The 14,420-nt window shown below is 39.3% G+C and overlaps 1 protein-coding gene across 3 annotated transcripts in view; it reads right to left on the minus strand.

The window, feature by feature from the left end:
• LOC105906018 (potassium channel KAT4-like) overlaps positions 1-14,420 on the minus strand; it is an 84,121-nt gene that overhangs the window by 53,699 nt on the left and 16,002 nt on the right. For 2 of the 3 annotated variants that reach the window (XM_031577762.2, XM_031577759.2), the window contains exons 2-6: positions 11,687-11,887; positions 11,277-11,538; positions 11,078-11,177; positions 6,199-6,284; positions 5,534-5,618 (exon numbers count right to left, since the gene is read on the minus strand). In XM_031577762.2, coding sequence (XP_031433622.2) covers positions 5,534-5,618; positions 6,199-6,284; positions 11,078-11,177; positions 11,277-11,538; positions 11,687-11,851 — 698 coding nt within the window. In that variant the 5' untranslated portion in view covers positions 11,852-11,887. The remainder of the gene's footprint in view (positions 1-5,533; positions 5,619-6,198; positions 6,285-11,077; positions 11,178-11,276; positions 11,539-11,686; positions 11,888-14,420) is intronic. The other variant, XM_031577760.2, reaches the window with a different exon arrangement.

The raw sequence follows: 14,420 nt of genomic DNA on the forward strand, positions 1-14,420 counted from the left end.
GGAGTTGCAAAAGATTGGCTGTGTCAAATTGCAGTTGCAAGGTTTCTCTGACTTTCTGCCCCGGCTTTTTTTGACATGTTGTCATTCAGTCAGTCAAGACACCACATCATTGCTGAATTTTGGTTAGAGGAGAGACAGAAAGCACATGCTAACAAAGTCACAAAAACATAATTCCACTGACTGTTGGCTAGTCAGCTAGTTGGTTAACCTTGTAGGCTAACTAACCAGCTAGCTAGTTTATATCTGGCTACAACCATAACAAAGGTGTTGTTATGGAAATGTTGATGTTGTTGCAAGCAGTCGCAGCAATCTGAATCTACAAAAAAAAAAGAAGAGAAACTACACTATGGACCATATCTCCTAATCTCTCCTCTCTCTCCATCGTAGCGTGTCGTGTGTGCTCGAGTAATAAACAGAATACATTGAAACGAGTTGTGTAAAGCACCCCTGTTACAGATGATGTGTAATTCTGTTCAGGGCTCGAAATTAACTTTTTGGCATACCAGCCACAATGGCTGGTAGATGAAAATGTTTACCAGCCAATCATATTTTTTACCGGCCAAAATTAAACCTGGCATTTCAGACCTACTCTGACATTGTTTGACTTAAACAACCTTTACCTATTATTTTAATATCATTGTTAATCACTCTCAGAATGGATTAAACAAAATCAACTAATTTTACTTTTTTAAATAATTTATAAATTCAATTTAATTTTATTTATATAGCCCCAGAACAGTACAATTGTCTCAAGGCGCTTTTCAGAGCCCAGAGCCTGAAACGAAAAATAAAACAAAAAACTTGTGTTGACAATAATACAACTCAACTCCATGTACTTGATGGCTGGTTTCCCTGTAATGTAACTAAACAGCCTGGTATTGACGTTGTTTCTGCCAAATCATTTGATTTTGCATTGTTGGCTGACGTTTGTAACTCGCTAGTCAATCGCAACTCTCCATGCTAGCTAGCGATAGCTAGCACGCAAAAATCAGTTAGCTTAATTTATCGGGAGACGAGAGGACAGGGGATATCATTGCACAACAATAGTGGAGACAAGCTGGAAATCATATTATCGATAGTTGATTTTCTTGTCAGCCTGACAAGGAAGTATAAAACGTATCTTAATGATGGATCCAGTAGGGTGACAGGCTAGGATAGCTAGCTGCTTAGCTGCTGCTAACATCATTCAGAGACAACGAACTTCTGGATTCTAGCTGACCGGTTAAAGCCCACTGACGTTTCCCTTTGCGTGTGGTAAAGTAAGTTAGTCTGTTTCAACTTTTGATTCGCGCTCAAAATATTAGAACTTTATAAACTTTGTATTCGCGGGCAAAATTTTAGAACTTTGTATTCGCGGGCAAATTGTTATAGTTGTATAGAAATTCTTAGAACTCTCTCCCACTGTTCGTGTTGGCGTTGCAAGCTATTTTTAACCATGACGGGCGCGGTAGACGGGAGCGGTAGTGCAATGTCACTCGCCAAGTGGCGGGGCATCGGACCCAATTTAGTCGCCAGCCCAAAAATGTACAAGCCATTGGCGCTTGGCGGGTGCCAATTTCGAGCCCTGGTTACATCGATACCGGAATTAAAAAAAAATACTTCAAAAATCCAAAAATTAATCGTTTTTTTAAGGTGTATATAGCGGAATCGGAAATAAAAATCAAAAAAAAAAAATTAAGGATTGATAGCGGAATCGAATAGGACTTTGGCTAACGATTCCAAGGAATCGGCCCACTGGGAACCGGTTCCTAACAAGAACCGGTTCTCGATTCCCATCCCTACAAACCTATGTATTTTCCCAAGACCTAAATTAAAATTTGCATAATTTGAAGTCCTCATACTTCATCTTATGCATCCTAACTCAAAAGCCACTCACCCAGTCACTCTTGTGACACTATATAGACCACCAGGCCCCTACACTGAATTTTTATCCGAATTTTCCGACTTCCTATCCGCCCTGGTTGTAAACTGTGATAAAATCCTCAGCGTGGGAGATTTTAATATCCACATGGATAATGAAAATAATAGCCTTACAATTGCATTCCAGTCAACATGTAAACACACCAACTCACCACCATAATCACACCATTGACCTTGTATTAACACATGGCCTAGAAATTGGCCGCCCTATAGTTATACCCCAAAATACTGCCCTTTCAGATCACCACCTAATTACATTCAACATGAAATTAGATCTCCGTCCAACAACGGAATTAACCCACTTCTACAGCCGTTGTCTATCCGACAGGACTACAGCAGAATTCATATCAAAACTACCAGTCACTCTTGCCACAGCTCCTACCACTAGCAAAGTAAATGGCGTACGCACACCCCCACCCCATATCGACCTACTAACGGATGGCGTCATACATGCGCTCCACTCAACCCTTGACGCTGTTGCGCCACTAAAAAAGAGAATAAGAAAACTGAAAAGACTGGCCCCATGGTACACTGATCAGACTCATGCACTTAAACAAACCACACGAAAACTAGAAAAAAATGGTACTCCACCAAACTTGAGGTATTCCACCTGGCGTGGAAGGATAGTCTTCTAAGCTATAAACGAGTACTTTCTGAGGCGAAATCGGCTTACTACTCTTCACTGTTTGATAATAATAAAAACAACCCCAAGTTCCTATTTAACACCATTTCTAGGCTAACAAAAAAACACACAATACAATCGAACATTCTGTTCCCATAAGCTTTAGCGGTAATGATTTCATGACCTTTTTCAATAACAAAATTCTAACAATAAGAGAACAAATTCATAGTCTCCTCCCCCTCTATGACCTTACACCTCTTCCAAAATGCCCTATGGCCAATAGTGGGTGCTAGTGCCCTATCCTGGTTTAGATCTTACCTCTCTGATCGCCATCAACTCGTTCATGTCCATGAGAAGTCATCCAATCACACTAGAGTAAGCTACGGTGTTCCCCAAGGCTCTGTCCTCGGACCATTGCTCTTTTCCCTTTACATGCTACCCTTAGGTGCTGTCATAAGGAACTATGGCATGAACTTCCACTGCTATGCTGATGACACCCAACTCTACCTATCCATGAAACCTGATGAAATTGTACATCTACCCGAGATAGAAACTTGCCTGCAAAATGTAAAATCTTGGATGGTGAACAACTTGTTGCTCCTCAACTGAGGTTATGCTTGTAGGCCCCGATCAATTGAGAATGACACTATCTAGCCATCTATCCACACTCGATGGCATCCCAACACCCAATACTAGCATCAAAAACCTTGGTGTAACTATCAACCAAGACCTCCTACTTGACTCACACATACATGTAAAACAGATCTCAGACATAATTTTTTCATTTACGCAATATTGCCAAAATTAGAAAAGTCCTATCCCTCCAAGATGCAGAAAAACTAATCCACGCATTTGATACTTCCGGACTATTACTGCAATGCTCTCCTGTCCGGATGCAGCATCAACTCAATAAAGAGCCTCCAACTTATACAGAACGCTGCTGCCCGTACACTCACCAGAACTAAAAAATATGAACACATCTCACCTGTACTTGCCTCTCTGCATTGGCTCCCTGTCAAAAGTAGAATTGATTTCAAAGTACTCCTGCTAACATACAAAGCCCTAAATGACCTGGCTCCAAACTACCTTAAGGAATTAGTTGTTCCCTACTGCCCTCCAAGGCCGCTCCGTTCCCAGAGTGCAGGCCTCCTCGTAATTCCAAGAATATCAAAAACCACAATAGGAGGCAGAGCCTTTAGCTACCGAGCCCCCCTCCTCTGGAACAATCTCCCTGCCTCCATCCGAGATGCAGACACCCTACCTATATTCAAATCGAGACTAAAGACATTCCTCTTTAGTGCATCCTATAGCCACAAGTAATTGCGTCAACAAACCCATCACCTGCCGGGCCAGCCAGTCAGCAAGCATAACTAGACATATCTGAACACACAAGAATTAAAAAATAAAAATGTATAACACTGGGCTACAGACAGCGTATGTTGTACCCTGCAACCCTAACAAAGCTTACGACTAAAATCTCCATATGTACCAAACTAATTGCTAAATGCCAGCATAACTAAACATAACTAATGCCAAACCAAACTAAATGCCAAACCAAACTAAATGCTAAATGCCAGCATAACTAAACACATCTAAACACATGCAATACCCCCCTAATCAACAAAACTGGGCCACAGACAGCGTATGTTGTACCGTGAAGGAGTGCGACAGATCCCGGGTACAGCATACGGCGCGTTTTGCGACTGTCACCAGCCAATTGGGCACTGTTGTGCACCCTTACAAAGCTTATGACTAAAATCTCTGCATGTACCAAACCTAACTAAATACTAAATACAATTCCCATATACCTAGCCAGGCAGCTTCTCTCTCTCTCCTTTCTTATCACATTGCTAATGCCTATAATAACACAGATAAAATGGCCATATTGCCATCTGTTAAATCTACTACCCAAAGGTATCTCCTTATCTGTTTCTGAAATTGATGTCTACTAACAAAAATGTTCTCTCTCCCTTATAGCATGTTCCAATTGCTAATGGAGGTGGAAACATTGCTCCTCACCCCCACTACTCCTCATCTACGCATATGGACAGCCAAACTCTACCCACTCACTCTGTTCTTTTTCTTTCTCTCCTAATCTAGACTATCTTCGCTATGGGACGCTGCTGTAGTCTCTCCACCCGGTCTACCTGTAGAAACCCTCGGCCAATTGCACCCACCGCCACCGCACTGCCGTACACTTACTTTACCTCATACCCTATGCTAGCATTTATATACAATATATATAATTGCCACCATCGACATGTTTCTCTGTTCCTACTCCCCTTACCCCTGTAACAGTAACACTATGAGCACAGTGTATACCCACTAAACTGGTCTTGTCTGTATTATGTATTTACCACAGGATGTCTGTATATATATTATGTACATCTACCAAATGCAGGCTATGTACAACACCTGTTGTTTCCTTCCCCCTCTGCCACACAATCCTCCCCCCATCCCCCTTCCTATCTCCACCCGGCCGACCTCAAGCAGATGGGTTCCCCCTTATGTGCTGTGGTTCTGCTTAAGGTTCCTTCCTGACTAACAGGGAGTTTTTTCTTGCCCGTGTTGCCATTGTGCTTGCACTAAGGGGGTTCAGGCTCTGGGCTCTGTAAAGCGCCTAGAGACAATTGTATTGTTATGGCGCTATATAAATAAAAATTGAATTGAATTGAATTGAATTTTGGCCGGTAAAAAATATGATTGGCTGGTAATTTTTTTCATCTACCAGCCATGTTGGCTGGTAAGCCAAAAAGTTAATTTCGAGCCCTGAGTAAAAGACCAAACTATTTGTGATGTAATATACGGATCATGCAAATCAACAAGGGCATTTATCACAATTTGTTTAGTAATTTGTGACTGCATTTTCATTGAACAAATTGAAATACATTACAGACAGTGAGCACTTTGCCATTTTTTTCTAGAACCTCTTTTGTTATTGATCCTGAATACATGCAAATTTATTCACAGAACTCATAAAATTCAACTTACCCAACATTACTTAGTGTGATCACAGACCAGTATATCGCATTGCCAAAAAAGGTCATATCTGAGATTCCATCCAAATTGGTTGAAACTGGAGAAATAAAAATAAGTTCAGGTTTCACACAGTATTCTTAGCAGATATAGTGACAATGTATGTACAGTACAAGTCAAGAGTTTGGCATCATTCAATGCTTTTTTTTTTGGTTTTTATTATTTTCTACATTGTACATTAATACTGAAGACATAACAATTATAAAATGTCATATATAGTAAGGGGTAAGTAGTAAGTTTGCACACTCTTGGCATTCTCAGTTAATACATTTGCAAAAATGTCTAAAATCCTGTTTTCGCTTTGTCATTATGGTGTATTGAGTGTCGATTGATGAGGGAAAACATTTATAAAAACAATTTTAGCATAAGTAAAGGGGTGTAAATACTTTCTGAATGCACTGTATGATCTCATCTTTTTATCTTGGAGCGAAGAGTTAATAACGGTGTGAACGAGCCTACAAGAAATACCCCCCACTCAACAGTTTGGTAGTTGGCGGAAGTGATCCACACCAGGAAACCATTGTAAGAGAGAAATTATAGAGCCAAACCTAAAAAAACAACTGTTGCATAATTTTGGTTGTTGGTGTGATACAATACCATAGCTGAAAGACAATACTTACTCTCTGGTATTAACTGCAGCCAGTTGAAATCCTGTTGACAGATTCTTCCCAGTTTAGAATGAGAACTTTCGCACACATTATAGTGCCTGTTGGGTAAAAAAAGTCCACATAACCATAACCACATATTTTCTCTGCATTGACGTCTGACAACACTTTTAACTACTATTAGGGACAATATCATTAATATTTAATGGATGTATTAAACAGGCAAAGCTAAAGTTGTCTCATACAGTCTCTGAAATGATTTAAAACATTGTCCTAGTAAACAGTGTAACACCTGCGATGTACGTCAACTTCAGAGTTCACATCACAGTTCTATTTCTTGAGTATCACGCTCACAGAAATGGCTTGAAAGCGTGGTTTTTATTTCCTGACTGCTAATAAACTAAACAAACTAACATTACCCTGTTCGTATAGTAAGTAGTTAGCTAATGAGAATGATGACTGAACAGGTATAGTCAGTAGAATGACCGGTCACTGTGACAAACTAGTTTTTTAATTTTCCGGTAACCGTTAAACGACATAATTCTTGCCAAAATCCTAGTCATAACTACTTCAGGCGTCATAATGTATCAGATATTCTGTACCATTCTTCTATACTATTCTGCTATGTGCCGTGTGGGTATGGGAGCAAAACAGTAAAGCCGAATAGTTAATCTATCCCCTAGCGACCTAGTAACATTATCAATAATCTTCTGCCACCGGTCCAGTGAAAATGCAAAACACAAGATTCCCATCTTCGAGAAGGGCAAGAGGGAGGGGTGACTCCTACATTGATATCAGAGTAAGACCTTTCCCCACTGATGTCTCATTATTTCTCTTAGGAATGTTTAATGTCTATGAGAAGCTATGTAACATCATCAAGTGATTGATCACTTTAAATGCAAGACTGTCTTTTATTAGAGAGCTGATTTTGATAAATTTGATAATTTCAGCTCATTTTGTTCACCCTGAGGTATATTGATGGCTTAAAATGAGTGAATAAGATGTGCCCCCCTTAGATTGTTGTTTGCCAGCATTTAAAACAACATTTTTGTTTTAAATGCGATTGGGAAGACGAGCAAGTGAATGTGACTGAATGTGGGTTTAGCGGACGTGTGTGGGTCAACCGTTAAAAAGGGGGAGTGGCCGGAGCAGAGTTCAGCGCAGACTAGGGCTGCACGATTAATTGAATTTTAATCGCGATCACGATTTTGGCTGCCACAATTAAATGAGGATGATCGTCTGCGATTAAAATGCGTGCTCGAAAACCATTATTCTGTCTCTTCCGGGTTTATAAGATATCTTGAAATCGACCGAGTGACGGTCATTTTTCAAGGTAGCATTGATGCAGCCTTGAAGCTGCCTATTATCCATAGAACTGTGCGCCAGCTCCCTCCGGCAACTGCAAATTGTAAATAAAGATGGCGGACCAAACTCCGCTGACAGCTGTGTTTTGTATGTAAATTATTCCTCGTTTTCTCGCTTAGATTTTTTTTTAAGTTACAGAAAAATAGACACTGTACCATCCGATAACACCTTGTATGTAACCAGCAATAATGGTTGATGTGATTTTGCGAGGCGTCAGTCTGATTGGTCCAGATTTGACAGGAGAGTCTCATATTCAGGACGACCGTTTACATTTAATTTACATTTAGTCATGTAGCAGACGCTTTTGTCCAAAGCGACGTACAAGGGAGAGAATAGTCAAGCTACGAGCAATATAACCTGGTGTAACAATAAATACTACTTTACATAAGAAATATAAGCTACCGTTTACCAAACTCCGTTACGTAGCTACATATGCCATGTGTTTGTATGGTGAAGACTGATATTTAATGACAAAGTAGGTAACTTAGCTAGCTACTAGCAAGCTTTAGATTCCTGCGCTAGCAAGAAGCCTTTGCTTGCTAACTGTTGTAGCTAGCTCTTGCTGCTGAGTTTTCAAAGTTGACTTCAATGTTTCAATGTAATTTATTCCATGATCAGGGTGTTTTTACTGCTTTCAACACTGCTAGCTACAACAGTAAGCAAGCAAAGGCTTCTTGCTAGCGCAGGAATCTTCTGAGGCAGTCAGCGGAGCTCTAGAATCTTAGCTAGATCAGCAAGCTAGCAGCTAAACAATACAATGTAATAACATGAGAGGACAAGCCACGTTCGCAATTACAAGGGCTAACTGTAAGAATGATGAACAAATTCAATAAAATGATCTTTGTGACTGAAATTACTGTTGTTTACTGTGTAGTGCTCAACACTTCAAACTAGCAGCAAGCTTAAAGCTAGCTAGGAGCCATGTTACCTACTGGCAGATCAACGTCAACTGTTGAACAGGGGGGCGTGGCCGGAGCGAGATCAGCGCAGACGTGACAGTGGTTTCAGTGGTTTTGTTTTTTAATTAATGTTTGTTCATCATTGCGATCGTTGTTGTGTTTTTTGAAAGAATGCAAGCCAAAAAAATACAGGGGAATTTGGGCGATTTGTATGCACAAAATGATAGTATGAATAATCGTGATAAATAATCGTGATCTCAATTTTGATCAAAATAATCGCGATTATGATTTTGGCCATAATCGTGCAGCCTTAGCGTAGACGTGACATTTTCTCAGTGGTTTTGTTCTTTAATTAATGTTTGTTCATCGTTGCAATCGTTGTTGTGTTTATTTGAAAGAAATATAGCCTTGCAGCCCAAAATACAGGGGAATTTGGGCGATTTGTATGCACAAAATGATGTTTCCGTTTCAAAGTTGCAATTCCGTTTCAAAGTGTTCATTCCGCGAATTCCGTCCGTTTTCCGTTATCGCGGAAAATCATTGGCCCTAGCTATGCAGCAAACCGTGTTGCCTATTTCCCACGCTAGCTAACTAGCTATCTAAAGAAACTTTTAAATAACCTTATACGGTTTAAATGGTAGAATGCCATTTGTATGAAATGACAGATAGTTATCTAGCTGACATTACATTCTCCTCAATTTAACTTATTAACACACCCTAGCAACTGCCAACTGTTAAGATGGCTCTCTAGGCTGGAGTTAGATAGCTAGGATAGTTAGGTAAACTGGCATGAGACCTCCTGTTTTACATGTTTTGTGGAGTTTTGCGCTCTTTAGTATTCCATTATGTACAGTCAGGTGGGCATACATGACACCTGTGACCTTACCGTTATGGACGACTTAAGCTTAATTTATACTTATTGGAAAGTGTCGCTCAGCATATGGTCGGCGACAAAAAAGAGAGTGTCGCTCATGTTGCTGCATTAATGCTTCAGTGAAGTCTCCTCCGCTCAACGGTCACGTGAAACTTAACGTACTACAATAGCCACAAGGTGGAATTTAACGTTACCCGTCAAGGCGCAGTTTTTTCCATCGAGCTTTGCACTCAACTACAGTCAAGCCGATACTCTCTGCAATTTCCCCCCATTAATTTTGTATGATTTGGGCATCTTTATAATACGGCAGGGAGGCATTGTACAGGTGGGGATACTTTCTCACTAGCTCCGCTAGCCATTCCTTTACCCCCTCCATTTAAAAAATACAGCGTTGAGCGCCGAAAAACCCCAACAAGGAAGTCAACGGTGCGTGCCGTCTATCTAGCCAATCACACTTGCGCGACACTATGTGAAGTAGTCAGCGACAGCAGAATTTTCTCTTGGTAGCAGACACTTCCAGGCAACGGTTAAAAGTGTCGACCAAGCCCTCATTTCTGTCGGCGACAGTTTCAAAAGTGTCGAGAGACTAAGCATAAATTGGGTTTAAGTGGGAATGTGGGAGTGGCAATCTTTGCTGTAGATTGACACAACGTAGAGACGTAGAGCACTGTGATGCTCGTATACCAACACTACAACACTATAAATGGGAACAGTTAGCAGCAGCACTGTAAATTGCTGTGGATTTGCAGGTTAATGCCAAGTGATTTGTAGGCAGCACAGAAAACTACCAGGAACTTCCAGGAATTGACATGGAGATTTTTCAGCAGTTTTACAAATCTGAGAAGCTTGGCAGTTGACCCCCCCCCCAGGCCTTAGGGGAGGCTTTCACATGTAAATGAAAAAGGGTGTGAGCTGTACAAATGCAAATCAGGATAGTGTTTTGAATGGATCAGGCTCAGTATAATTATAGACTCATAAATTGTAGCTTGAATAGATTTGCCTTGTGTAAGTATGCTGTGATGAATTAACTGTTATGCCACTTGCAATGATCAATAATATTCACATAGCAGTACAATGTATTTTGATCAGCTTTTTAAGACTAAAGTTAATGCACTTTCAAGGTACCTGAACCAAAAATGTCTTGACTCTTGAAGCCTATACATCACATCTAAATTGTTACAATACATATAATTGCAAATTTGACAGAATTAATTTATACCCTCAACAATCAATGTATATTGATACTTTGTTTTACCAGCTGTTCATATTAACTTTGAACAACAAATTGCAAGTGCTACGAACAGTAGCAAGGGTAATATGAACATGAAAATAGGCTACATGCATTCTGCTGTTAAAACCAAATAAATACATTCTCTGATCTATTTACAGTGCAGACAAACGTTGTCTGCATTGCACAAAACCAAACATTTCAAAACAATACCTGGGCCATTATTGTTTTCTATGTCAACGGATCTAAAAATCTGCAAGAGACATGGTCTAATGATACATATAAGCAAATGGGACTAGAGCGTAGACCTGTATCTGTGCATTCCAAAAAACACTGGACATGGATTTTATATAATACAATCCCATTTCTGTTCAGGATTTAGTGCCTTTTTAGCAGTCCCCAATACAAAATGTAAATCATAATTGTAATGCAAAATGTTCTATATCATCTTGATACCATGAGACAAAGATCAAGATTAAGAATAGAATCAATAATGGGAAAAAAAAACTGACACAATAGAATACTTACCAAAGGCATGCAGACAACTGAATGCAAATAGTCATTATACAAAAAGATTTGAGAGCTGCCACATGTATTTTGTTGGTGTCTGGTTCCTTTCCAAATGAGTCTGCAACACAAATATATCACTCTTGTAACATACATATTATGGCACCTTAAATAAAAATATATATTTTGTATGTTGAATAGAAGTATCAAGACAACTTACTTATTATACTGAACAATCTTAACACCCGCAGACAGCGATTTAAACTCCAAAAATGTGAGAACATTTCCAGAGGAATCAAAGAGCACACATCCACAATGAACCAAGTGTGCAAATACCTTCTCCGAACATTAGATGCATCGGTGATTACTACACCATCTTTTTCATATCCGACGAAGAAGCATGAGATGATGTTTAAAAGAAAAATAAAGTCAAGGCAGTAATATATCGTACTGATTAATTCCAAATCCTCAGTGAAAAATACCTAGGAAACACAACAGAAAACTGTTTAAATCAGAGGATATCTTTTATGGCCAACTGCCAGACAAAACAACTAAGTGTTGTGTACAATGGTAATCTCTGTCATTAAGCATTGACAATTAATACAAATTAAATGAATCAGCTTCACTTACCCGAAACATTGAGACTGAAAAAGCCAATAATGATGTTAGAGCAATGAACAAATTCCATAGTCTCGCTGTTCGATGTTTTGGGGAAAGTATAAACACACCAATAGTCTTTGAACTGTCCTCATTCCAATCACCCTCCTTTATGTTATACCTTTGCTCAAAACCCATCTTTCAAAGAGTCTGGAAAAAACTCCACAAATCTGTCTGAAAAGAGGAAAATTAAATGAATCTCGTCATATATGATATAATATGATCTAAGTTAGATAGCTGTCTGGTTAAATTCCTAAATCTAAAAATCTAATATTGAGCTTAAAAAAAAAGAAAGAAGATTGAGCTAAAAATCAACTATTACGTCAGTTCACGTTCACGTCAGTTACACAGATAACATTTAGATCTTTTTAATGATATGACATTTAGTAACTCTTATATCGACATAGTTTAATCCTGTTCTGAAAAACAATGCAAACACGTAAAACCTTTATTGACATAACTACTGACAAAATTGGCAGTAAAGCCAGGTGTAAAGCAAAGTAAAGCAATAGTGAAGCACTATTTCGATAGTTTAGATTTCTTTTCAGTATTCCAAAAGGAATGAACTGCGGGAGCCCAAGAAAAGTGAGCGTCTAGCAGCGATTATCATAGACATTAGGGCTGAACGATTAATTGCATTTGCGATTTAATCACGATATAATAGAACGCGATTTTCTAACCGCAACATTCGAGATTAAAAAACGTGGTCTAAAAAAAGTGTTTAAAAAGTACATGCCTAGTGTTTATACTTAAAATTACTTTTTTTAAATGACTTAAATGCACAGTGGCAAAGCCACCGATTTGTTGTTCTTGTTTCTGTAATGAGCAGTTAAATAAAAATGTACAGGGTATATACAGCAATCCTTAAGTTAAATTTAATACCTTTTTAATACCTCTGAATTTTTTTAAAACCATCACGGCACTGTGTTGCAAGTGTTAATCGGCGACCTTTCTAACGTTTACGGAGATTTTGACATATATAACACTATACACAACATAATAGATTTAGAGACTCACTGATGTTGACCACATATTGCACACATTTATTTCATTTTGTGAATAAAAATAAAACAAACTACATGAAATGTGCAATGGAGAGATAGTTCCAGCACACTGGCTGGCATTCACTACATGAACTGTTGATGCATTATAAACTGGCATCTGCTATATGAATTGTTGCTGATATCACTTCACAAACTGGCATCCACTACGTGAACTGGTGTGCTATAGGCCTAATATGAACTCATGAGCAAACATCAACACGAATGGCCCTGCCTTGTTGATGCCATGATCAACAAGCTGTTTTTTGAAGAACGATGCTAATCCAAATCTGATGATGTAGCCGGTTTTGTCTTTACCACACGTGAATGACTTTGCGATGTCAGAGTCGGGAAACATTTCTTTAAACAGCTCCGAAATTCCTTCGTTGGAGTTCAATGAGTGGTGTTTAACTGCGGTGTTTAAACACCAGAGCCTCCGCATGCAGTGTTGGTGTGGTGCCCATAGTCACCCGGAGGTCAGACGTAGTTGCTGGAGCCGTAGCGTTGGCTTGTACCGTGGCACTAGCTTTCGGTGGTGGTGGTGCAGCAGTACAGACAGTTGGCAGAGTGGTAGAATGAACTGCTCTCGCCGACCGCGCATTCCATTTTTATGTTTAGTGGATTGCATATGCGACCGAAGTGCATTAGCTCCCATCCAGTTGACATTGATGTTTTTTTTACAAACCGAACAATAAGCCTGCCGGTTATTCCCTACTACACCCAGCTGTCAGAAAACTTGCATTTGCCCATGACGACGACGATGGTTGTCTGGACGTTGAAGATATGCCTAAGCAAGTCAAAAACTTAAGCCAGCCAGTTAGTTACTCAGTTGAAGCTTGTGTTTGAGATGTCGAACGACCACTGAATATGACGTCAGCATCAAACATACAAAGTTGAGACTTCAGGATTGATACGGAAGATCTTTGATTATGTGCCCAGCTTTGCTAAAGCCCGCATTTAAACGAACTAACGCAAACTTTAGAAGATAGAATTTCAATCAGAATAGGACACTTGAAAAAATAATACCTATTTAAAAAAAAAAAATACCTCTAAAACAACATTTAACACTTTTAATGGCATTAAATTTTGCAATTTTGATTTATCACCTTTTAATACTTTTTAAAACCCCGCAGACACCCTGATTTAAAATGTGGGAAAGAATATTTTGAACTAAATGTATCTAATATTGTGTTGGTCATATTTAAATCATTCATTACGTTTTGTTGGGAAAAAAAGAGGATAAAAAAAAATCGCATATTAAATCGCAATCGCAATATTTTGGTAAAAAATCGCAATTACATTATTTTCCCAAATTGTTCCGCCCTAATAGACATATACATGTATGTATATGTCTATGGCGATTATAGCCAAACTATCGAGATTCTAATACCCCTTTTTCACCAAAGCTGGGCCGGTGCTGGTTCCAATTCTCGAACCAGTTCTTCGGTTTTCCACACAAATAAACCTGGCACCGGTTCCAAAAAACAGGTTCCAAGTCAGCACCAATTTTTAGGTGGGCCAGAAACAAGAACCGGTGACGTCGGGTTCGTCCCGAGTTTATGGGCGGAGCTACCCCACCAGAAACTGAAATTTTCGCCGCCATTTTTTTCCACCGTCAACCAAGATGAGTGAAAACGGTGAAAACATAAATGAAAAATCCATCCAGC

This window comes from Clupea harengus, chromosome 12 (assembly GCF_900700415.2).
Source record: "Clupea harengus chromosome 12, Ch_v2.0.2, whole genome shotgun sequence".
Classification (NCBI taxonomy): Eukaryota; Metazoa; Chordata; class Actinopteri; order Clupeiformes; family Clupeidae; genus Clupea; species Clupea harengus.